This window comes from Pistacia vera, unplaced genomic scaffold (assembly GCF_008641045.1).
Source record: "Pistacia vera cultivar Batoury unplaced genomic scaffold, PisVer_v2 Contig753, whole genome shotgun sequence".
Taxonomy (NCBI): Eukaryota; Viridiplantae; Streptophyta; class Magnoliopsida; order Sapindales; family Anacardiaceae; genus Pistacia; species Pistacia vera.
Genome location: NW_022196616.1, coordinates 119033 through 140766, shown reverse-complemented (window position 1 = coordinate 140766; position 21734 = coordinate 119033). Strand labels below are relative to the sequence as shown.

General features: G+C 35.4%; 3 protein-coding genes and 2 non-coding genes across 6 annotated transcripts; 3 read left to right on the top strand and 2 right to left on the bottom strand.

The window, feature by feature from the left end:
* The first annotated feature begins 3021 nt into the window (after positions 1-3021).
* LOC116115784 lies at positions 3022-3093 on the top strand. The gene has a single exon (XR_004125714.1). It is a non-coding gene; the product is annotated as a small nucleolar RNA R66 (small nucleolar RNA).
* A 56-nt stretch (positions 3094-3149) lies between these two features.
* LOC116115785 lies at positions 3150-3237 on the top strand. The gene has a single exon (XR_004125715.1). It is a non-coding gene; the product is annotated as a small nucleolar RNA snoR118 (small nucleolar RNA).
* A 598-nt stretch (positions 3238-3835) lies between these two features.
* On the bottom strand, positions 3836-11361 carry LOC116115781. Its single transcript, XM_031401915.1, has 16 exons — positions 10997-11361; positions 10530-10724; positions 10171-10245; positions 9898-10065; positions 9514-9677; positions 8475-8693; positions 8171-8297; positions 7595-7783; positions 6993-7079; positions 6658-6818; positions 5790-5909; positions 5374-5599; positions 4854-4913; positions 4583-4756; positions 4387-4496; positions 3836-4234 (listed from the first exon to the last, which is right to left on the bottom strand). Exons 1-16 carry the CDS (start codon positions 11189-11191, stop codon positions 4069-4071), a joined length of 2436 nt encoding a protein of 811 aa, XP_031257775.1. The 5' UTR covers positions 11192-11361; the 3' UTR covers positions 3836-4068.
* Positions 11362-11722: 361 nt separating this feature from the next.
* LOC116115777 (CTD small phosphatase-like protein 2) lies at positions 11723-15038 on the top strand. Its single transcript, XM_031401911.1, has 4 exons — positions 11723-11901; positions 12771-13157; positions 13777-14114; positions 14528-15038. The coding sequence occupies exons 2-4, from the start codon at positions 12851-12853 to the stop codon at positions 14684-14686; spliced, it is 804 nt and encodes a 267-aa protein (XP_031257771.1). The 5' UTR covers positions 11723-11901; positions 12771-12850; the 3' UTR covers positions 14687-15038.
* A 309-nt stretch (positions 15039-15347) lies between these two features.
* On the bottom strand, positions 15348-19589 carry LOC116115776 (probable protein phosphatase 2C 42). Of its 2 annotated transcripts, none has more exons than XM_031401909.1 (4): positions 18996-19589; positions 17964-18334; positions 16526-16762; positions 15348-15798 (listed from the first exon to the last, which is right to left on the bottom strand). In XM_031401909.1, the coding sequence occupies exons 1-4, from the start codon at positions 19336-19338 to the stop codon at positions 15583-15585; spliced, it is 1167 nt and encodes a 388-aa protein (XP_031257769.1). In that variant the 5' UTR covers positions 19339-19589; the 3' UTR covers positions 15348-15582. The 2 variants fall into 2 exon arrangements, with proteins under 2 accessions (XP_031257769.1, XP_031257770.1); XM_031401910.1 differs by having other exon boundaries at positions 17964-18331.
* Between the last annotated feature and the right edge of the window lie 2145 nt (positions 19590-21734).

Here is a 21734-nt window from a genome sequence, read left to right as displayed (position 1 = left end):
GAAGAACAAGACGAATGGTAGGTTTGTCGCAGTCTTCTTTAACTCTTCGTGTCATAAGAAGTCAATAAAGTTTGAAATTATTATTATATAGTAATACTGTTACTACAGCATTATCAAGTAATCATAATAGCTTTAAAAACTCGTTCAAGGGTAGAGAATTCGATCAGATATATGTAAAGATGTAAACGGTAGACGATAAAAATCTACCATTATGGAAGTTACGAATCCTATAAAGTTAAAGTTACTAATGATCTTCTAAATCTGTATACACAAAGAAGTAACAAAGTTTACGGGGGATACCAATGTAGTGTCTATTGTACACTCTCATACTAAAGTCAACGAGACAATTGAATGACAACTAAGGTAGGAAGGGTCATCGGAATCTCATCTAAGACTTAAAACTACGATAAAGAGATTCTTAAGAGCAAAAACTTTAGGGGCAAGGAGATAGTATTGAGATTGAATGCATAATGAAAAGGCAAACCTCTATTTATATAGGCAGCTCAAGGGGCTTGAGTCATACTAGAACTTTGAATTCATAATAACGGAGTTCGATAAACATAAAAGTCTATATTTACGAGTAAGAGTTTTAATTCATGTAAGATTCGAGATTTTTGACGAATTAAGATGAATGTGAAACTCTTTAGGCGAATTAGGATATTGATAGGACTCTGAGTCCTTTGGAGCGGCCATGGGTCGATGGACTTGAATCCATGTGGGCTTGGAACAAGGCACAATTCGTAGAGTAGCACTGGTCGTAAAATGGTCCGTCTTGTTAAGTAACCCAATTCGTGGAATGGTTGACTTGTAGATTGGATCCAAGCATAGACCCAATCAGGGTTGAACCATTGGCATCAGGTCATGTAATGTTTGTATCGTGTTTGGGTCTGATAAGGACCGTTACGATTTAGTCCATACAATATATACATTATAATAATCCATTAAATTGACAACATAATACAAATACAACCTCTAACATTCTTGTATTTTCTAATGAGAAAAATCTTTAATCTTCAGCTTCACAAATACTTGGAATCTTTTATGAAAAAAAAAACAAAAAAAAACTTGGAAATTGGAATCCAAACATGTGGGAAAACTACGTTTTGGAGAAGACAAAAGTAAATAAATAGACTTTCATGTTTGGTAGCCATTTATTTAACTCATTACTTGTTCGTTTGTAAACGACTGAATGTGACATTGACCAGAGGGCCTTTTTAGATCACAAATATGAATCAGTGTTGTGTGTATTTTAGAGAACATATAAAATATTTATTTATTAAATAGAGAAAATATCTTTGCCTTGAGATAACAAAATAACCAATAATAATATATATTATACAAAGTACAAAATCAAGAAAGTTCTTCATCAATTGGGAAATTTAATTTTCAATTATAATTATCGAAATGAGAAATTTGTTTAGTATAAAATTAATGTTATGATTGAATAAGATCGTAATAAGAAATAGATGTTAAAAAGAATGAAAGAATATAAGAAATTAAGAATACCACGTATATAAAGTATGGTAGTGACGTTTCAACAATTATTTGTGTGCGATGCTTGCAACTTGTATACAGTATCAACTACATTATTTATTGTTGGAGGGAGATTTTCAATTATAATTATCGAAATGAGAAATTTGTTTCCTATAAAATTAATATTATGATTGAATAAGATCATAACAAGAAATAGATATTAAAAAGAACGAAAGAATATAAGAAATTAAGAATACCATGTATATAAAGTGTGGTAGTGACGTTTCAACAATTATTTGTGTGCCATGCTTGCAACTTGTATATGGTATCGACTACATTATTTATTGTTGGAGAGAGATTTTCAATTATAATTATCGAAATGAGAAATTTGTTTTTTATAAAATTAATGTTATGATTGAATAAGATCGTAACAAAAAATAGATGTTAAAAAGAACGAAAGAGTATAAGAATACCGCATATATAAAGTGTGGTAGTGATGTTTCAACAATTATTTGTGTGGGATGCTAGCAACTTGTATATGGTATCGACTACGTTATTTATTGTTGGAGAGAGATAGCGAGAATTATATGCCATTTGAAATTAAGTGCAAGTTTACATATTCTTAACATTAGATGAAGGTATCGCACTTGAAGATTGCCAAAGAATTTATTTAAAATTTGGAATAAAATAATTTTCATGAATTTTTTTAAATTAGAACTACCCTAGGTGCTCGGGTGGGACGATATGAATTCTTAGGTGTATTACTCTAGATATCTTGAGTTTGATTCCCCTCAGTTACTAATAGGGGTGATCACTAGAGGGTTTACTCGGTCGTTAACTTTAGCCTTGGGGGATTAGTCGAGGTGCACACAAGCTGGCCTGGACACCCTGGACACAAAAAAAACAAAGTTTAAATTAGATTTTTTAAATTTTTAAATATCCTAATCTTTTTAAGGGTTTATTGTATGTTTTTGCTCATTAAATCAATGGGTTGGGCTTCAAAGATAGGATCGATCCAATAAAACTTGGGCCTCTAATCCACTATAGATTTGGGTGGTGTTGTTTATTCAGAAATAAATAGGTGCAGTTGTAACAAGCGGAGTACAGAAGGAGATGTTGGTAAATTTGAGCAGTTATAAACTCTTTAAAACCCTAATTTTCCAATTGCCTGATCGTATATAAAGTCTTCAACCTCACCTCCTTTCGCAGAATGGTGTAGCTTAGCCAATCCAAGTGACAATCTTCTCTGGGTTTCTTTTATGTTTTCGTTTTTAATGGGTTTCTTTTTGTTTTTGAAATTAATTAAAGCCTCTGAAAGGGTTCTTTGTTTATGTGATTAGTATAGATTTGGGATTCTCATCTTGTTGTCTCAAGATTCAAGAGGCTTAGATTTCTGCAGGAATGTTGAGTCACTTCGCCTTCTAATTTTCTACAGGCGCAGTGAATAATCATCTTGCGAAATACCCTTTTCACTTTATCTAAATTTTAAGTATTTTCTCATTCAATTTACTGTTAGAATTTGTTTCTGAATTTTTTAGCTTGTGGGGTTCCGATGATGGCATGAAATCTTTGAGACCTGATTACATTTTGATGACAACTATAAGCATTATCTCTGAGGTCCCCTTGTTTCATTTTATATATATATATTTTTTTTTATCATGCAAAATTTTAAATTGGTAAATGATGAACATGCACTGGGCTCTGAGCAGTTATAAACTGTTTAATTTGATGCACATTTGCTGCCTAGAAAGCTATGTCTGATGCTTTACATTAATTCTGTTTTAAACTTCACTTCTCTGAGAGACAGTTTTATCTCTTGCTATGTTTATTAGGCGAGAGTTGATCAGTTTCATGGCCAAGCAAATCACTGGAAATTCTGTTGAAATTCTTTCTGAGAATTATCATTAAACGCTGATGAGAGCAGAAGCAACCTGAACTGCCCAGTGCCTATGTCGTTTTGAGTTTCGATAAGAACTTTGCTATAGACAAAATTGCGTTTTAATACCTGAAGTTTTGAAAGGTTTTGAGATCATAAAATAAAGGGAAAATTCATTGAAATATAAAGCAGAAAGAATAACGAAATTACGAATGGTGAATGAAAATTCTTCAAAAACAGAAACTAGAAAATGTGCATTAAACAGTGTCATATAATTCATAAGGTTATTAATCACAAAATAATGCCAAATCTGACAAACTTAAGTTCCTTCAAACCACCTCTTGGGTGGGCTGATTGAGGCATTTGGATGTACTGGCTTTGAAATCATTCTCTAAGTTGTTAAAAGGGATGGTCATGGGAGGGTTTATATGGCCAGGATACCGTGAAACTTTTTCTTTTAGCTAATATTCGGCGGCAAGAGTAAGATTAAATGACAACTTGTGTTTGTAAATTCTATACCGTTATCGTTACAAAATTGAAGCTTTTGAGTACATAAAGATTATGGACACAAAATGTTGAACATATAATCAGGCCATAATCACAACAAAATCTCTAAGCTAAGCAGTAATCATTCTAAACAACTCCGCCAAATCTACAAAAAGTTGCTGTAGTCAATTACATTTTCTTCTTTGAAGCTCCTGCCATTTGGTTTTTCGGCTTCAGCGAACAGGGGAGGAGAAGAAAATGACAAGAAAATATACAATAAATCCAGCCATAAGAATTCCTCCATATATTAAAGTTTGGGAGGACTGAACTGGATATTTGTATTCTATCTCACAGCACCTCATTTTCTCCTTCTCACTGACCAATACGCGATCTACATACCTGTTTCCAGACATCCACAGATTATTATAAAAATTGAAACAATTAACAATTCTACTCACTGCTACTTCAGATATGCAAGCACCAACTAAAAATAAAAGGGTGAAGCAAACTCATTCAATTGATTGGAGAATCTGTATTGCAGGCTAACTTACTGTTCAGTGAACATGGAACTCTGAAGGATTTCTGAACTATTTAAGTGCGCCTCATGTAGCCGGTGGTCATATAGCAAGGAAGACAGATCAACAAGCTGTTCCTCGAGAGTCTGTTATATGATCATACAAAAGATTACACATATCCAAAGAAGTTCAGACAAGCTGAGAGCAGTTAGTATGATTATGGACCACTTACATCTAAGTACTTCTCCAACCGATCAACTAATTCATGTGGGTAAGGTTCAGGCAGGTTAGTTGTCTTTTTGTAAAACTTCTCCAACCATAGGTCGGTGGTGGACTTGTTCTTCTTGCCCTTTACAGGCTCACCAAGTGGGGTTTTCAAATATTCTGAGGTAAATATTTGAACAGCCTGTAAAAAGATATAAGAATTTGTGAGTATGGTAATGTAAGTATCAAGTCATTACCGATATACATACCATATAATACTAAACTCTAGTTCAAATTACCTCTGATGTATCACGAATTCGATGAAGTGCTGAATCCACACGAGCATAAATTGTGTTCCTCTACATGAATAATCAAGTATATTCAGATGCCCATTATTTAACAGAGAATCCACTTTGAGAACATAAAGATAATAACATCCACGAACAAGCAACATTCAAACCAGAGAATTGACACTTCAAGCTATTTTGATATATCAATCAATAGACACAACACAAGTCTTACAGTAATTTTACATTCCTGATAATATTAGGCTCCGTTCATTATCATTATCGTTATCATTATCATAGTATCATTCCCATTCTCAGTCTCAATTTTTTTTTTCTGCATTTGGAAACGTGAATATCATTTTCATCATTCTTCTGTTTCTGTTTCATGAAAACACAATATCTCTCGAGCTCACTTCTAAGGCTTTAGAGGCCTAAATAGAGCAATCATTTTCTGTTGTTTTCTTTGATTTTAACTCCACAGTAGGTCATGTCAGCTTTACAACTAAGTTTTAATAGACTGAAATATGCTTACCAATGCAACATCCTGAAGGATTTCACTGATCTGAGAAGTATTAGCAAATGGTCCAAATGGATGACAACCTGTCGCCCAGAGCCAATCCACAACTGGCCTTTGGTGTACATGAGAAGCCTTTTCATATGGAGCACTCAGTCCACCCACAGCAGAAGCAAGCCCTGCTAATATATGGCGCTGCGCCTGTGATGGAAAGGCATGCCTTCTCTCAGTTTCAGACACGTAACTGTCCACAAAAACATTTGAGCAAAAAATTCATGATCAGAATGTTCAGAGAAAGATGCAAAAAAGATATTTGGTACCAGAAGCCAGATATACTAAATAGTCCATTTAAAATCAGACATCGAAGATAGAAAAATTTCACAACATGACCATAAATTGCAGAAAGCTAATAAGAAAAAACTACTGTCACCTACCTCAGAGGTATCTTTTCATTTTGATGCTCAAGTACTATGACAACATCTTTACTTGTCCAGACAAAGCTTTCATCCTCCATCATAAGGTGTGGATCCACATCAGCCAATGAAAGCACAAAGCTGCAGACAATGAGCAGAACATGTTCAACATATATTGCACAAATCATTCTTAAATCTATTTTTTCTATCTTCAGCTTTATGCAGCATGTTAGGCAAGTGCATGATATTACCTCAAACTAACGGTAGATTCAAAAGTAATTGAACAGTTTATTTATCACTATTTCATGCATGGTGTATTGACCCAAAGAATGTTAAATAAATAGAGAGTATTCAGTATAAACAATGCAATTAACATAAAAGCTTGTGAAGTTCTAGCTTCACACAACACACCTGAATTAAAAGAAGCCAAAAATATATGCATAACTACAAAATTTTAAACTCTGTTAACATCAAACACACATCCAAAAGATGAAGCTGTATCAACACAATTAAAAAAAAAAAAAAAAAAATAGTGCTCGTGAATACCACATTCACAAAACATATCAACCAAATGATTTTTAGTGCAAGAAAAGATGGCATGCTCACACAGGAATAACTCTTGTCCCATAAGTTCGGTACAGATTTCCTTNATTAACATAAAAGCTTGTGAAGTTCTAGCTTCACACAACACACCTGAATTAAAAGAAGCCAAAAATATATGCATAACTACAAAATTTTAAACTCTGTTAACATCAAACACACATCCAAAAGATGAAGCTGTATCAACACAATTAAAAAAAAAAAAAAAAAAAATAGTGCTCGTGAATACCACATTCACAAAACATATCAACCAAATGATTTTTAGTGCAAGAAAAGATGGCATGCTCACACAGGAATAACTCTTGTCCCATAAGTTCGGTACAGATTTCCTTCTTTCTTTGGTATTTTCTTTTTCTTCTTATCCTTGCCGAGTTTGGATCCATAAGTTGCCCAGAGAGGTTTATGCTTCAGAATTGAATCATCTGAACCATCTGGGAGATCCATCCAGTGCTGTAGGACACACAATTGAATTTAGGGCCATAAAGACAAAAGCAGAGTAGAAAATCCTTGAAGCACCATTTAACCTTTGTATGTAAACCATAGAGATCATTCACAGTAAAGATCAGCCAAAGAAAATCAAGAAATCTCATATGACTGTACATATATGTAGAGAATAATAATGACCTGGCGAAGGAAAAATTTACTCGAAAGAGATGGGTCAGCCACTTCAAGTAAACCAGCAGCTAGCACATCAGCAGACCGCTCCATCTCCTGCAATGAATATTTCCAAAAACTTTTGAATAAGTGCTTATATTTAAATTACTTATCCACCCCAAAATAATTGGGGAGTGGGGGGTGGTCTAAATACATATTTCTACGGCTAAAATTACTTTTCCCCCTTTACATTTAGTGAGCCATCTTATAGCATAAAATTATGGTTCTAACAAGTTGAAGAAACTAAGGGGGAGTAAACGAGAAAGAAATACTATAAGGCAAGTAGCATTAGTGGCAACATCATTTAACAAGATTAAAGCAGTACCATCTTATATGCTCAAGATATCTTCACATAATACATAACACCAGAAGCGATATGCTATTAAAAATATAGCTGCTGAAGCAGTACGGACTGTACTTTATTCTTGCTGGGAGGTTGCCCTGATTACTAAAACCTATGTTTGGCAACAAATAACTCTTTTACACTAATAAGTGCATCACTGAAAACTTACTCCCTAGTATATCCAGCAAATAAACATTAATTGTTAAACAGAATCAAATAAAAACCTCACTTCTTTAAGCATGGCACCATCTAAATATGTCTTTGTTTGAACATGGAAACGCCCATCCTTTCTTGTTTCTTGCACAGAATGGCCACGCATAGCTTTTGACACAGCAATAGCCAGCTTCTCATGACGATGCAATCCATGTGAACCCCCTACTATCACTACTTCTTGCCCATCATGAACAAGCTTCTTCACCTAGAAAAAGAAAAGGATGATATATCATATTAGCTCTCTATCAGCTCAATTACATGGTCTAACCGTATTCATTAACTTCGGTGTCACAAAAGAATTTCATGGAATGCAATATCCTCCCATGAACCTGAGGGTAAGTCCCAAATTCATGCAACACAAGCAAAGCCTTGATCTAACTACCACAAATTAAAGTATTAAAGATTATCCTTCCTCACTGTCTCAAATCTCAATGTAAATTCCCCAAACAATTTCCAAAAAACTAAACCAAGATACAACAAAAATTTTAATTACGACAAATTGCCTCAAAATTTAATTAAAGATAGTCCAGGCTGCCTAACTCACAAGCAAGAAAACAAATATCAAGAAATTATTCCAGATAAAGTAACTAACCTCTCTTTCTATTGCTTCAACATCTATGGAGTAATTATGGCCCTTTTCCATAATATTATACCGATTATGGTTTTGGAGGATGATGATTGGTATAAGCAACCTTGTTGTCATATCAACAGTTTCAAACCTGAGTTCAAGTATTAAAGAAATAATGAGGTTCTGCAAGGCATTAAAGTCAATGAAATGGAAGCTATTTAAACTAAGTCTATGCCCTAGGTTTACTTACTGAATGAATTATCTTTCAATAAGCAATCTTACAGAAATCTAAAAGATTCACAGCAAAAGAGAAGTTGTAGTGAATTACCGAACATCTGGAGCAATCACATGTTCAACAGTGGTTGATATCAAACTGGCAAGTTGTCCAACAAAAATATCATGAGTAGTCTTATCACTGAATGCACCCAAACCTCTTGAGAACATCATGTTCCGAATTCGTGGCAACGTTCTATAATTGACACTCCCCTCTTCAGTTTCAATTTTTCCGTATGTGCAAGGGCCTGCTGAAAGGTCGACCACAACAAATCTGAACAGTATGGCAGAAAATCAGACTCAAACACAGAGAAAGGAGCAGTATCCTCATATTTTGCTTAGAGATAGTATCTGACCTCAACAAGAGATCAACTGATTAAATGCAGCATAAATTATAAGCCATGCACAGGATTCCAACTACGTTTGTAGTTCATTAATTTAACTAAACTTCAAGGTGGCACCAATAATAATGCTTGGGAAAAAAATTGTGCAACACATAGATAGCAAAAGATTGACACTGATGTGATCCTAGTTAACACTTATCCTGATAGTGCCAAGGGACTGTTGCTTATCACCCACAGCAAACTATTAAATTTTCTAAAGGCCATTGGTGAAGTGTATGCCATTGATAGTCCAAAACTACATAAACTGAAACCTAAATTATATTCTGAAATATACCGACATTAATTATTGTAGATGCATTGCTTTTACATGGCTCATTTTGTGCTCCAAATCTCAAGCAACATAGCTACACATATTTTCCTAATCATCTTTCAAATGGAACATTTTGTTACCATGTTAGTTGGACTTCCTTCAAGCTCTTCTTTCAATAAATAAATAAATAAATCTGTCCATTTATGTCTTGCAAAATTTCCTTTATTACATCTCAATCAATACATTCGTTGGGATTGCAATTTACCAATCAAATCTTTTAATATGCACAGAAGCATTAAGAATTGATAATGTATAAGATTAGAATCTCTAAACGGATTGAATATCTTCAACTATAACTTGCATTGTTTATGCAGAAAGGAAACTTAAACTGGGAAAAGTCAGCTCCAAGACAATATGAGACATGATTATGTCAAGTATACCTGCCAGAGCCAAGCCAAACTTGGGATGCTCCACCTCCATTGTATCGATAACGATAAATATAATCTCCCTCTTGTTTTTTCAAGTCCTCGTCAGTCAGCTGGGAAATTTTTCCATACATTGGATTGTTGAGATCAATTTCTTTGTTTCTAGGGTCCATTCTGACCTGAAAACAATGTAAAACCAGCCCTCAATTCCCGCAATCCCCCAAAAAAGGAAAAAAATGAGTGACAATGCACCAATAAGAAAGTTTACCATCAGAAGGATGAAAATATATTGTCAGCAGAAAGTCACAAACACTTGGAGTTATGTAAATAAAGTTTCTCAATACATAAAACTTTGGAAAAGTGATGTTCATATCAATGGACTTTGATTGCAGCCCATACCTTATCAAAGTTGACAATAAATATAGCATTGGGTACAGGTCTATCCATCTCTCTAGCAGAATATTCACCATTTTCCATGTCAAATATGTAGGAATACAGCCTCTGAAATATTGGCTCCACAGCTGTCGCTTCTACATCAAATGCAGGCACCTCTCGTCCAAAATCAGCCTAGAATATGCAAATCACAATCAGCAATTTATCTCACACTACTGATAAGGATAATTTTCCTTAAAACAATCAACTATGACAATCAATAGAAACAATAGCAATTACCTCTCTAGTGGTTCCAGCTGGAACCATTGCCTCTTTCAGTGCCGTCTCAATAGCTATCACTTCAGGCTGTCCGGCCTGCAGTCAGAACCAATATGAGAACCAATTCATAAAAAAAGGCACCAACACCTGGGATTAGTTATCAGCCATACTGACCTCTGTTCATTGATGATAAAACTAACAGTTAACCTCACATAAATTCATCCATTTCAGAATTTGAGTTACAAATGCACATTCAATCACTTAAGGAAGCACACACACATGCATAACCTTGAAAATTCACTTTGCTGTTTTCTGTCCATTGGAGCATAAATCCAACACATAAAATAAGATTTTCTTAATTGATCGCAACAAAAGCTTACAGGGTAAACATTATAGACAATGTGATGCTCGATATCAAGAGGATCCCCTGTCTCTTGACATGACGGCCTGTGAGTCTGAAAGCTAACTTTAAGAAACTCCTCCAATTTGTGAGTATCTAAGTAGTATCTATAACCACCATCGCCACTAAACCCAATCAATACTACATTCACTTCCAACGGTACCTGAAGCGGAACCTGCACAATACTTCACTGTTAATCACATTACAACATCACTTTCAACCCAGATTAATACCACAAAATTTCCATTTCTTAGAAACAAAACTAATATGATTCAATTTTAATACTAACAAAACTACTTACTCTTAGACGTTTTTTTACAAATAAATAAATGAAATAGCCACATCAACTTTGCATTAGAATCATCGAAATACAATAAAAATCGAATACAATTATAGAGCAACTAAATTGTAATTCAATTTCCAACAAGGAAATGAATAGTAACTGACCTCAGCACGTGTGTGGAGCATGCGGCGGACGTCGGATCGGACGCTGTCTCGGACATCATGAAAGGCTCCGTGGTGCCACTGAGGATGACCGGGGTCTCGCCGGAATGGTTGTTGAGCAGAATCGGACTGGAAAACGAGTTGACTCAGTGCGAGAATTAACGCAAATGAAAAAAAGAAGGCCGGTTTCGATTTCATTTCTGAGTTCTCAAGGAATGAACGAGCAATCGATCGCTTTGCTCGTCGTTGTTTTGAAGGAATGCAGTGTACTGAACGTGAGTAAACGACTAATTACCAAAACGCCCGCGCTTCTTTTAGTTAATTACGGTTAACACTCGGACTGTCCGAGAAGGGCGGGTGGGCTACCGTTTTAAACCGGTACCATTTCAACAATTGAGTTGTGACCTGAAATCCCACATCGCTTCCGCTAGATAATGAGGTAACACTTGCCTGTAGACAAAATCGGTACTCAGTATATACCTTTCTGCTTAAGCTGAGGAAAAAATCGTGAATCTTTGTAATAAAAATACGAATAATATCTATTTAGTTATTTATAACTAGAAAAGCTGAATTAACTTTATATTTATCAAAATAAGACTAATTAATTAATTAAAATATGGAGGAGCACGAAATAAAAGAATTTCATTTATCTTTCATTATTTTAGTAAATAAAAAAGAAAAAAAGAAAAGAAAAGAAGAGAGACGACCGTTCTTTTCCTCTTTTTCATTCAATTCCACACGCGAGTTAATCAGAGCCGTTGATTTGACTGACCCACAATTAAGATCACATTACATAAAGCTCTTGCTTTTGTCCTATTCATTCAGAAAATTCAAACTTCAGTCTGTCCAACTATTTTTACTTCACTCTCCACTCCGGACCTCCGGTACACCTCAACTCGCAGTTCCAGGTATGCTCTTTGCTGCATTTTACAACGTCCTTTGATATGTTTCTGTATAATTCGGCTCATTCATCAAGAAACAACACCAGATTTGATTTCTTTGTCTTTGTTTTTTTTTTTTTTTTTTTTTTTTTTTCTATTAAAGATATTTTAGTGACCCAAGTGAGCAAATAGTTAGTGCTTTCAGTACTGCTTTGTTTAGTTTGATAGGAAAATCATTGAAAACAAAGTGAACAAAAGTTTGTTGTTTGTGTTTTCTATTAAAAAGTGAAAAAAGGGGACATGAGACAGTGAGAAGAACATTAAGACTATATTTTGTCAGTGAAATTGGGTATTCTTTAAATTTATCTTCATAACAAAAAAATCTGCTTTTCAGAAACTAAGATCATGTTTCTTGTTTACTAGATGACAAAACATAAGTACATGTATAGCATATTTTTGTTAGGTGGATGGACAACTGTTCGTTTATTTTTTTTTTCACTTTTACACTGAATGGGAACTTTTTGAATTGATAGACCAGACCAGTTTGTTAATTATTTTGTGAAAATATATGTAGGTGAAGTGTCTGTGTACTTAGCATGGTATTACATAAGCTTTGGTGTCAATATCCTTGAATCCATTCTAAATGTCAAGTAATATGCAATGTATGGTATATAGTTTTGATTCCTTGTGTGCATATGTATGTTTAAGTAAGCACATGGTTGCTCAATGCCGGTGATAATTTCACTTTAAGGGATTGATGAATTCTGCATTAGCTGATTTTATTTATATGTGGGAATAGACAGATTTTAATTAGTTTGATGGAAAGACGGCAAAGATGAATAGTCTCAATGAGATTTTTGGAACGAGTGAATCTGATGATTTTAGCAACTTATCAGCAGGAGAGGTTGGAAAATCTGCAGAGGATTTAATTCCTAGTCATGAAGAAATCAGTTTTGGGACAGTATTTGATCTTGATATGAGGTGGCCTTGCAATGAGATCATAAATGTGGGACAAGGAACTGGTCAAGATTTTGCATTGCTTGATGACGCTCTATTCAACCCCCATGATGCACTATTTTCTTATTCATTTCAGCAAACTAATCAATGGGATCTAGGTGTTAATATAAATAGCTTCCCTGGGATTTCTGATGAAGAAGACTATAACCCATATCTATATATGCTTAGGTGGCAAAGTCTTCCTGAGATTGTTTCACCTTACTGCTCACAATCACTAGTAAGAGGAACAGACAGACTTCCGATTACACTTGTTCTAGATCTGGATGGTATGTCTCACTTAATGCTATCTTCTCACAAATACTCCACACTCTTTACATATCTTACATTTTGTCCATCAATAGCTTGTTCCAACTGCTGCAGTAGACACTCAACTTATAGGACTCCTAGCTCATATTATGTTAGTTTAAGTTGATAACTTCCTTATGCAACTAGTTAAATTTTCCTCCGAGTTAATAAAGCATGTCTCAGTTTTGAGTTGGTCAAGTGGGAACTGTCCAAGGATTGGTTTGGTTTGTACTTGTAACAATTTGAGCACGCTAAGAGAATTTACCTGAGAAAGGATCCCTAATCATACCCTTTCGGTATATTTTATTGATATGTATCTATCTTTGCAATTTAATTAGCTAAGAGATGAAGTTTTTATTCTTACATCTCGGCTCAACATAGATTATCATTATATGGTGGCTTATAGTTCACTGAATGTAGAAAGCACAAATTATGCATTACTTGAACTTAACCAGAACCAAGTAGTTCATAATTTGAACTGTTTTGGTCTTTTTCCCAAGTATTTACATTTCGGTGGAAAGAAATTAAAGATCCACCATATTTGGTTAAATTCATTTGTCTAACCACCAGTTTCTCTTCTTTTACTAATTCATCTTACAGAAACCTTAGTCCATTCGTCTTTCGATAATTGTGAAGATGCAGATTTCAGTTTCCCTATTTGTTCAAAAATGCAAGTGCAAACTGTGTTTGTTCGCCAGAGACCATATCTGCGATTGTTCTTGGAGGCAGTTGCAAGCATGTTTGACATTGTCATATTTACAGCAGGCCAAAGTATTTATGCAGAACAGTTACTTGATATACTAGATCCAAACCAAACTCTCATTGGTCAGCGTGTTTACCGAGACTCTTGTGTGTTTGCTGATGGTGGATACTTGAAAGATCTAACGATATTGGGTCGTGATCTTGCAAGGATTGCAATTGTTGATAATACACCTCAGGTTTGTATCTAGCTTCATATAATTATTCTCGTTTTGACATTACATTAGCATGTGTACTATCTATTTGTATGTCAAAGCTTCTCAACTTGACATTTATTTCACGACTGTGATGCATGATGTTCTTCTATGTTGAGAACATGATTGTACCAACCTGTCAATTCACGTACAATCACACATTGGCATTGAGTACTTGTATGTTTTGTTGTTCTTTCTTAATCACGATTAAGTAATCAAGTAGTAGCCAATGACTCAACTCAAAATTGTTTGAGAATCTCTTGGAATCCTTGATAATCTATTGTGGCCAGACCTAAATCAACCTACATGTCTCCATCATTCTTCGTAAATATGTTTATGATTAAAATATCACTGTGCCATTGGTGAAAGTAGAGCATATTGTGTTTATGTAAATGCAGGTATTTCAGTTACAAGTTGACAATGGGATACCCATTGAAAGCTGGTTTGGTGACCCATCAGATAGTGCATTGCTGTCATTGCTTCTCTTCTTAGAAACACTTGTTGGTGCTGATGATGTCCGTCCAATCATCAAACAAAAATTTGGTGCTGGGGAATGACAGGTCAAACTTTTCCATAGGCTTGCTCAATATCAAAACTACCAATCTCCAAATTGGGGGAATACATTAAATCAGTCTGCATTCTGTAGGATATGACGGTCACTGTCTCCTGCAGCACTCAAAACTTCTTCGGGAGGCTTGGAATTTTTGTTATGATTGTGGTATGAGTGTTTGACAACAGACAGAATAATGGAATTTAGGCTAGTCTATAATGCTCTTACTTCTTGTTAGATGCTGTACAGGCTTAAATGTAACTGATTGAACTAGCATGTGGAATATGATGATAATTGGTAAAATTCTGCATCATTCCACAATATCCAATTGTTGTTTTTTTTATTTTAATTGATTGAGATAATAGTATAATACGATGCCATTCCACTTTTATCCACATGACTAAACATGAAACAGATAAGCACAGATCTGCTGTCGTTTCACCCAGTTTAAAGGTACAATGGTTAATACTTAGCTTCGAAAATGTTAAAGATGTTTGTAAGAACTGGATATGCTTGTTTATGGTACCACTAATCAATAAACAGTCTTTAGAATCAAAGTGTACCAAGATTCATTACATGAATCTGCAGTGTTTTCCATGTTTTTACTCTCCTTTCCTGAATTTCATAGAAATGAATAAAACGCGAATAACGTGTTAGGAGGCCAGGACTACAAGCAATTAATTAGATCATATAACAATTCATAATATTACATTGAATCTGTAGCAATCGTAGTTACATATAACAAATTTTACAAACTTTAAGCCTCTTCAGATAGTTTGGTCTCAGTATCAGTATCCGAGCACTACAACTGCTTTGTCAATGCAACTCTTCAGGTATGCATCATAAATAAGGATCTTCAGGCATTGGCCAAAATCAGAGTAAGTGAATTATTGATTTTATGATTTATAAACGTTCCAGATCACTTCGGATCGAGAGAGGAGGGTCTTGTACAGTGCCTCTAGATATAAGATCATGGTTTAAAAATAGAACAATTACAGTTATGTCATCGTGAAAATGGCGTCGAACCTTCGTATCAATTTTTTTAAGATCTGAATATCTCATCTCTCGTTTTTTTGCTGCTTCTTGGAGTGCAGCCTTGATAAGCCTTTTAGCACTTCCCTGCATTAACAGAAGACCATCAGCGGAAAATGGGAAAGAAGAAAAAAAGGGGATGGGGAGGAATTGCCATTCTCTATCAACACAGAAAATGTAAAAGCACAACATCATGGGACTGAGAAAAGAAACGTTACAGCTCCATTTTTAAACCAGATTATCACCCCACAGAATATTTTGAAATGAAAAATAGAAGCTACTTAAAAAAGTTAGTCCATAAAGGAAGAAGGGTGAAAATCTTTGCCACACAGAGGCTTTATGTTATCATATGAAACAAAAGGGAAGTTTTGCGAAAGTGGAGAGAACAAAGAGGTGAAAGATGCAGCACTAACGAAATCATGAATCTAGAAATGAAGCGCAATTTAAGCAATTTAAGCTATTTTCAGCAAGAATTAGCACATGCAACTGCAACTTATGGAAGCTAAATCTTGTAAAACATAATCATAATTCCACAAATTAGTGACATCATATATATCAAGAATAAAATTACAATTAATCTAGAGAAGTGCATGTTGTCAAGTGAAACGAAGAAATATAACAACAAAATTTTATAGAAGTCTCTCTTCTTGAAGAAAAACAAAAGATCTAATTTATTTGTGAAGAAATCTTGATAAAGTATCTATTAAAATGGTACTAAGATCCTCCCTACACCTTTAGGAAGTAAGGTATGGAGTAAGGGTAACTTGAATGCATTGAGAAATGCTAAAAATTGAAACAAAAGGCGATATCTTACCACACGTGGATGACTATGGACAATATCCACAGCCTTTTGATTACTCAAGTGTTCCCATAGACCATCAGATGCAAATATAAGGAAAGAGTCATTTGGATGAAGAGGTTGAGAAATTATTGATGGATTGGCAGTCAAGATAGGCATGTTCATTGGCTCAGGAAGTCTGAATTTTGCATTTATTGGTTCTCGGTTATACTGCGCATGTTTCATATATACGTCACCAATAGCTCTAGAAACCTGCATAAAAAATCATCAAGGAGTTGATGACATGAGGCCATTACAATGAGCATGTCCATGAAAGTAGACAAACTAATTTATAAACTGGCAATTAGCCTAGAACCGGTTATGAACTTTAAGAAGCAACAGTTGCAATATCCATAGATCTGTTGGCTTTTAAATTACATACAATATGCTAAACAAGTTATCCAAGTTTTCTTTCTGCATTGTATCCAAATATCCATAGATATAGATTATTGCATCAATCTGCCCCAAGTTTTTCTAAAAAATATGCTTGCCTCTGGTCAACTGGTAATTTATGCAACCAGTAGCAACTCCTTTCCCTGTTTAATTAACTTTGACCCACTTCTTCTCTTCTTTGTACCAATATTAATTTTAAATGAAGTTTCTAATGCTCTACATTTGGCTAAACATCATGAACATCATTCAAAGATCCTAATTCTGCAAGAACTAACAAGGAAAAACTGGTTTTGTCGTTGATGACAAAAAATTGTCAATACATTCAAGAGATGTTTCAAATACAGCAGGTGTAACATGCAAAGAGAGTACCAATGAGTCAAAAAAAAAAAGATGTACTCTGTGATTAGGCCTCACCAAAATCAGCATCCAATTGTGTAATTCTATATCTAGATAAGAATTTGTTAGAGACGTGCATACATTAATTGCAACTGAAGTTAAAGTACACAAACATGACATTGAATTTTAAAGTGGTAGATAGTGTGGAATTCTTTAAGTTAGTCCAAAATGTTTCTCAGTTCCCCAAATTGATGTGGTTGCAGCATATTTTACAATTAGAAACTTCTAATATATCTAAGAGGCAATTGTCCAGCAATTAGAACATACAAATATATATTTATACAGAAAACATAACAATGAAATAATATCTCATAAGGAAGACGTCAATACTCAAAATTTCTTAAACACCACAACCGATGTCATTCCACTGCTATATACATTACACAGGCTTTAAAATTCTTGGGTCAATAGTGAGCACATGCTTATGACCACAGGTAATCACAAGAAAGTGCCTAAAAACCTTTTCATTTTAGATTCTGAAAGCAGCACTACCCACGACTAAATTCCGTCAAACCGCAAAATAAAAGACATATTAGTTAATACAAGAAACTGAGATATTATGTCAAGAAGTGTAGCAGTTTATTTATATGCCCTAATCACAGTGGAATTCGGTATTTGAAATAACCTGAATAATGCCCTTCACTCTCCAAACCCCGTGTCTGAGGATTACAATCTGGGGATCATTCGGGTGTAATTCCCTAAGTTCCTGTCTGACCTCCTCAAGGTTAGCATTGTGTTCCTTTGACAACTGTATGGCTGCAGTTACTCCAGTGTTGCCAACTTTCTTGCCCAACACAACACGTGAATCTCCAATGTTTGCCACAAAGAGGGTCTGCTGATATATCACCCCAATTAGACAGCATGAACCAACTGTTGCTATATTAGGTTGCGTACTCCATAACTCTGACACATGAGCAGTAAATCCTTCCTCAGTTAATTGAACAGCTCTTTCAATGGTATCTCTTGTCACATTTCTCTGCGTCTCAGCTGCTACTGCTGCAAAAACACAAAGCCTAAGCAAGCCAACATAAGAACGGCTCCACCTCCATTGTTAAATAAGAAAAGTCAGAAAGATTTTCGGAAAGAAACAATCAAATGAAAACAGAGGACACACCGCCCCATTACACTTGAGCGTGCTCAAGGTCTCAGACTTCTTGATCGCAACCAAACTCTAGTTTCTGTGAGTAACTCAAAATTTTAAGGCTTTGTTATGAACATAATTTAGAAGTGCTTCAGTAGTTTTCTTAACAAAAAGATTACATTGATTAGAACTCCTAATCCCCAGTACATAAACTTCCTGCTAACCAAACGGACACATTTGATGCCAATTACTTCATTTTGACTACCCTATCAGAACTCTCAGCTGTATAAGATGCTTTATAACCACTTAAACTCATAAAGATACCCAGTCAAAATAACAATTTTCTTATTTTACACTGATTTTAGCAACTCAAAGATCCCCCTTCACAGTATACAAAAACATTTGGCTGGTAAAATCAACAAATATTTCCAAATCAGAATCAAGACTAATCACTCAAAAATCCGAAAGTAATCAGCTTTACAAATAAACCAACTCAAAACCACAAAAAGATTCAACCTTCAAACCAATTCACAAATCATATTACAAAAATAGAAAGATTAAAAACCATACACGGACCTTGAAAGTGTCTATACAAGTGATCACAAACGTAACGGGCTGCTTCGGGCCCTCCATGGCCATCATAAACACCAACAAAAGTCCCAAACGGGCCAGACTCAATCTGGCTCTGATCTTCCAGAATTTGATTGGCTTGAACCACAGCCATTGAGAACTCCCCAGAACCATACTTTCCCAAATCTCTGAACCAGAGCAGACCATCTTTACCTTCTCTAACAAGACAACTATTGTTGTTGTTGCCGTTCCCGTTGGCGTTACCGTTAACAGAGTCAACTCTGTCGCTGTTATGTTGCCCAAAAGGCTTTAAACACGATGACAGTATGTTCATCAATGCCTGAAGCATCCCACATCGCTCAGATGCCAAAACCCTTGAAGCCCCAGGTCCGAGACATGGAGTAATAAAAAGGGTAGATGGGTGCGCAGGATACAGTGGGGATGCGCAAGATAAAGTAGGGGTAGCGTAGGTTAGAGAGAGGTGGTGTGTTCGGTGGAGAAGGAACAAGGAGGGGGTCAGTTTAAACAGTGAGTTTTGTTGGGTGTTGTTTCCTGTGTTTTGTTGTTTGTTATGTTATGTTATGAGTTTTATGCAATGAAATGAATACCAAAGCCAGAGGGCAAAGGGCAAAGGCAAAGGCAAAGGCAAAGGCAAAGGCAAATGTGATGTCCCCCAACTTTCATTAGGAGAGATGTCGGTTTTTTGTTTTTAGTGTGTTTTTGTTGCTTCTGTTTCCTTTTTTAACTCTTGGGTTAAAACTTTAAGCCTCTCACTATTTCAACTCCTCTCTTTAATCCCATATCAAATTTGCATCCAAAGAACAGATTGCAGAAGGCATTTCAAGGTCGGGTGTTGAAGTTGAACTACAAAGCATGGAGGGACAAATTTATGGTTGAAGGTGGTGGAGTTTTCACCAAATTTCATTATCTATCTGGTAAAAAGATATGGGAGTAGTTGAATTGAGTTGAGTGTAATTGGTGATGGAGTTTTTAAGTGCCATCTTGATTTGAGTTGTCTCATTTGAATTGAAATGGCAAAGGAAGATATGTCAACATCTTTGCTAGCTGTTGTTGGCAGAGAAACAGCCACCATTGTAAGAGGCCACCATTGTCCACTCCACTCCACAGTCTTATTATGGATTATTGGCTTTGGCATTGGCCACATTACACCAGTCCCAGACAGCAGACATATCACAATTATTTCATACCCATTTTCTCACCTTTGTCACTCTTGTAAAAACTCTTTTCTATTACCTCAAAGAACGGATATACATACAACAGAGCAACCGTGTAAACGTAACGTATCCATAGAAGAATTTCTCTATTTTAAGATTCTCAAGTCTTAGCTTTCTACGTTTACAATAAATACATAGAGAATCTGCCTTCTTATGTGTTTGTGTTAGTTGAGAAATTGATGAGTTGAGATGGATCAGTTTTGTAAGGGACCGGGTAGATTCTTCTTGTAATTTCAGTCGATTTATTCGAGATACCCACCATTGATCTTCTCATGGAGATCCTTTTATTAACTTGAGCGGTAACTTTCTCAGTACATTCAGCAATTGTTCCGTTTGCTACTGTCCTCATGTTGTATACATAACCAGTTGACATAAATTGACTCCGAAGAAACAGAAGGCTTTGTCTCTGTGAATTTTGTGGTGGGTCGATTAAAACAGGAGATTGCCATTGGATTTCCCTTCTCTATTTGTCAATGTCTAGCACCCTTGGGGACATTGTAACTTTAGCCTCAACCCTCAAGCTGATATCCAGCTCAGTGCTTGATTCCCTCACCCAATTAATGAAACATTAGGTCTTAGACTCTTTCAATTTGCCAGAAATATGGGGACATCAATCTCATAGATCAGCCATATGGTAAGGATAACTTTGGGAGCTTTAGTGGCTCTTAGTNCGATACATTCAGCAATTGTTCCGTTTGCTACTGTCCTCATGTCATATACGTAACCAGTTGACATAAATTGACTCCGAAGAAACAGAAGGCTTTGTCTCTGTGAATTTTGTGGTGGGTCGATTAAAACAGGAGATTGCCATTGGATTTCCCTTCTCTATTTGTCAATGTCTAGCACTCTTGGGGACATTGTAACTTTAGCCTCAACCCTCAAGCTGATATCCAGCTCAGTGCTTGATTCCCTCACCCAATTAATGAAACATTAGGTCTTAGACTCTTTCAATTTGCCAGAAATATGGGGACATCAATCTCATAGATCAGCCATATGGTAAGGATAACTTTGGGAGCTTTAGTGGCTCTTAGTATGCTTGCCAGCATTGTTAACACTAAAGTTTGGATTGGATAATAAAATCAATTTCATTTATCAAAAATTAGTTGAATGGTTATGATTTGCTTTTACAAAGTGAATCGGGGTTCCATGGATGATGCTCAACATGAGCCCTCTCAAGTCTCAAGCTCTCTCTTTTGAGAGAACAAGCCCAATTATCTTCAATTGGACCAATTAGTTATACCCAATAATCTCTCTGGACTTGGTGTAAATGGTTCATATTTGGGCTTCAATGTTAGGTCTCTTCTGGTTTCAAGGCTCCATTGTTGCAACTGCTATGGTATAAACACTGTTTTCTATTAGAGAATGTGACACTATTCTTTAAATCTACAATAATATTCACTTAAAAAAAATTTAAGAGAATATCAAAATAAAGCTCCCACAAGGATCTTCCCCACAGCTCATTTTGATTCCAGTTGGTAGATCGGTGAATCAATTAGTTGAAACCCACAAC

Excerpts from the sequence above, each read along its gene's own strand:
- LOC116115781 (XM_031401915.1), bottom strand. The coding sequence starts at position 11,191 with ATGAAATCGAAACCGGCCTTCTTTTTTTCATTTGCGTTAATTCTCGCA. Across the intron at positions 7,080-7,594 it reads ATGGTGCCATGCTTAAAGAA|GAGATGGAGCGGTCTGCTGA; the intron begins GTGAGGTTTTTA and ends TATTCATTGCAG. Across the intron at positions 5,600-5,789 it reads AATGAAAAGATACCTCTGAG|TTACGTGTCTGAAACTGAGA; the intron begins GTAGGTGACAGT and ends TTTTGTGGACAG.
- LOC116115777 (XM_031401911.1), top strand. The coding sequence starts at position 12,851 with ATGAGGTGGCCTTGCAATGAGATCATAAATGTGGGACAAGGAACTGGT. Across the intron at positions 13,158-13,776 it reads ACTTGTTCTAGATCTGGATG|AAACCTTAGTCCATTCGTCT; the intron begins GTATGTCTCACT and ends TTCATCTTACAG. Across the intron at positions 14,115-14,527 it reads TTGTTGATAATACACCTCAG|GTATTTCAGTTACAAGTTGA; the intron begins GTTTGTATCTAG and ends ATGTAAATGCAG.
- LOC116115776 (XM_031401909.1), bottom strand. The coding sequence starts at position 19,338 with ATGCTTCAGGCATTGATGAACATACTGTCATCGTGTTTAAAGCCTTTT. Across the intron at positions 16,763-17,963 it reads GAGTGAAGGGCATTATTCAG|GTTTCTAGAGCTATTGGTGA; the intron begins GTTATTTCAAAT and ends TTTTTTATGCAG. Across the intron at positions 15,799-16,525 it reads TCCATAGTCATCCACGTGTG|GGAAGTGCTAAAAGGCTTAT; the intron begins GTAAGATATCGC and ends CTGTTAATGCAG.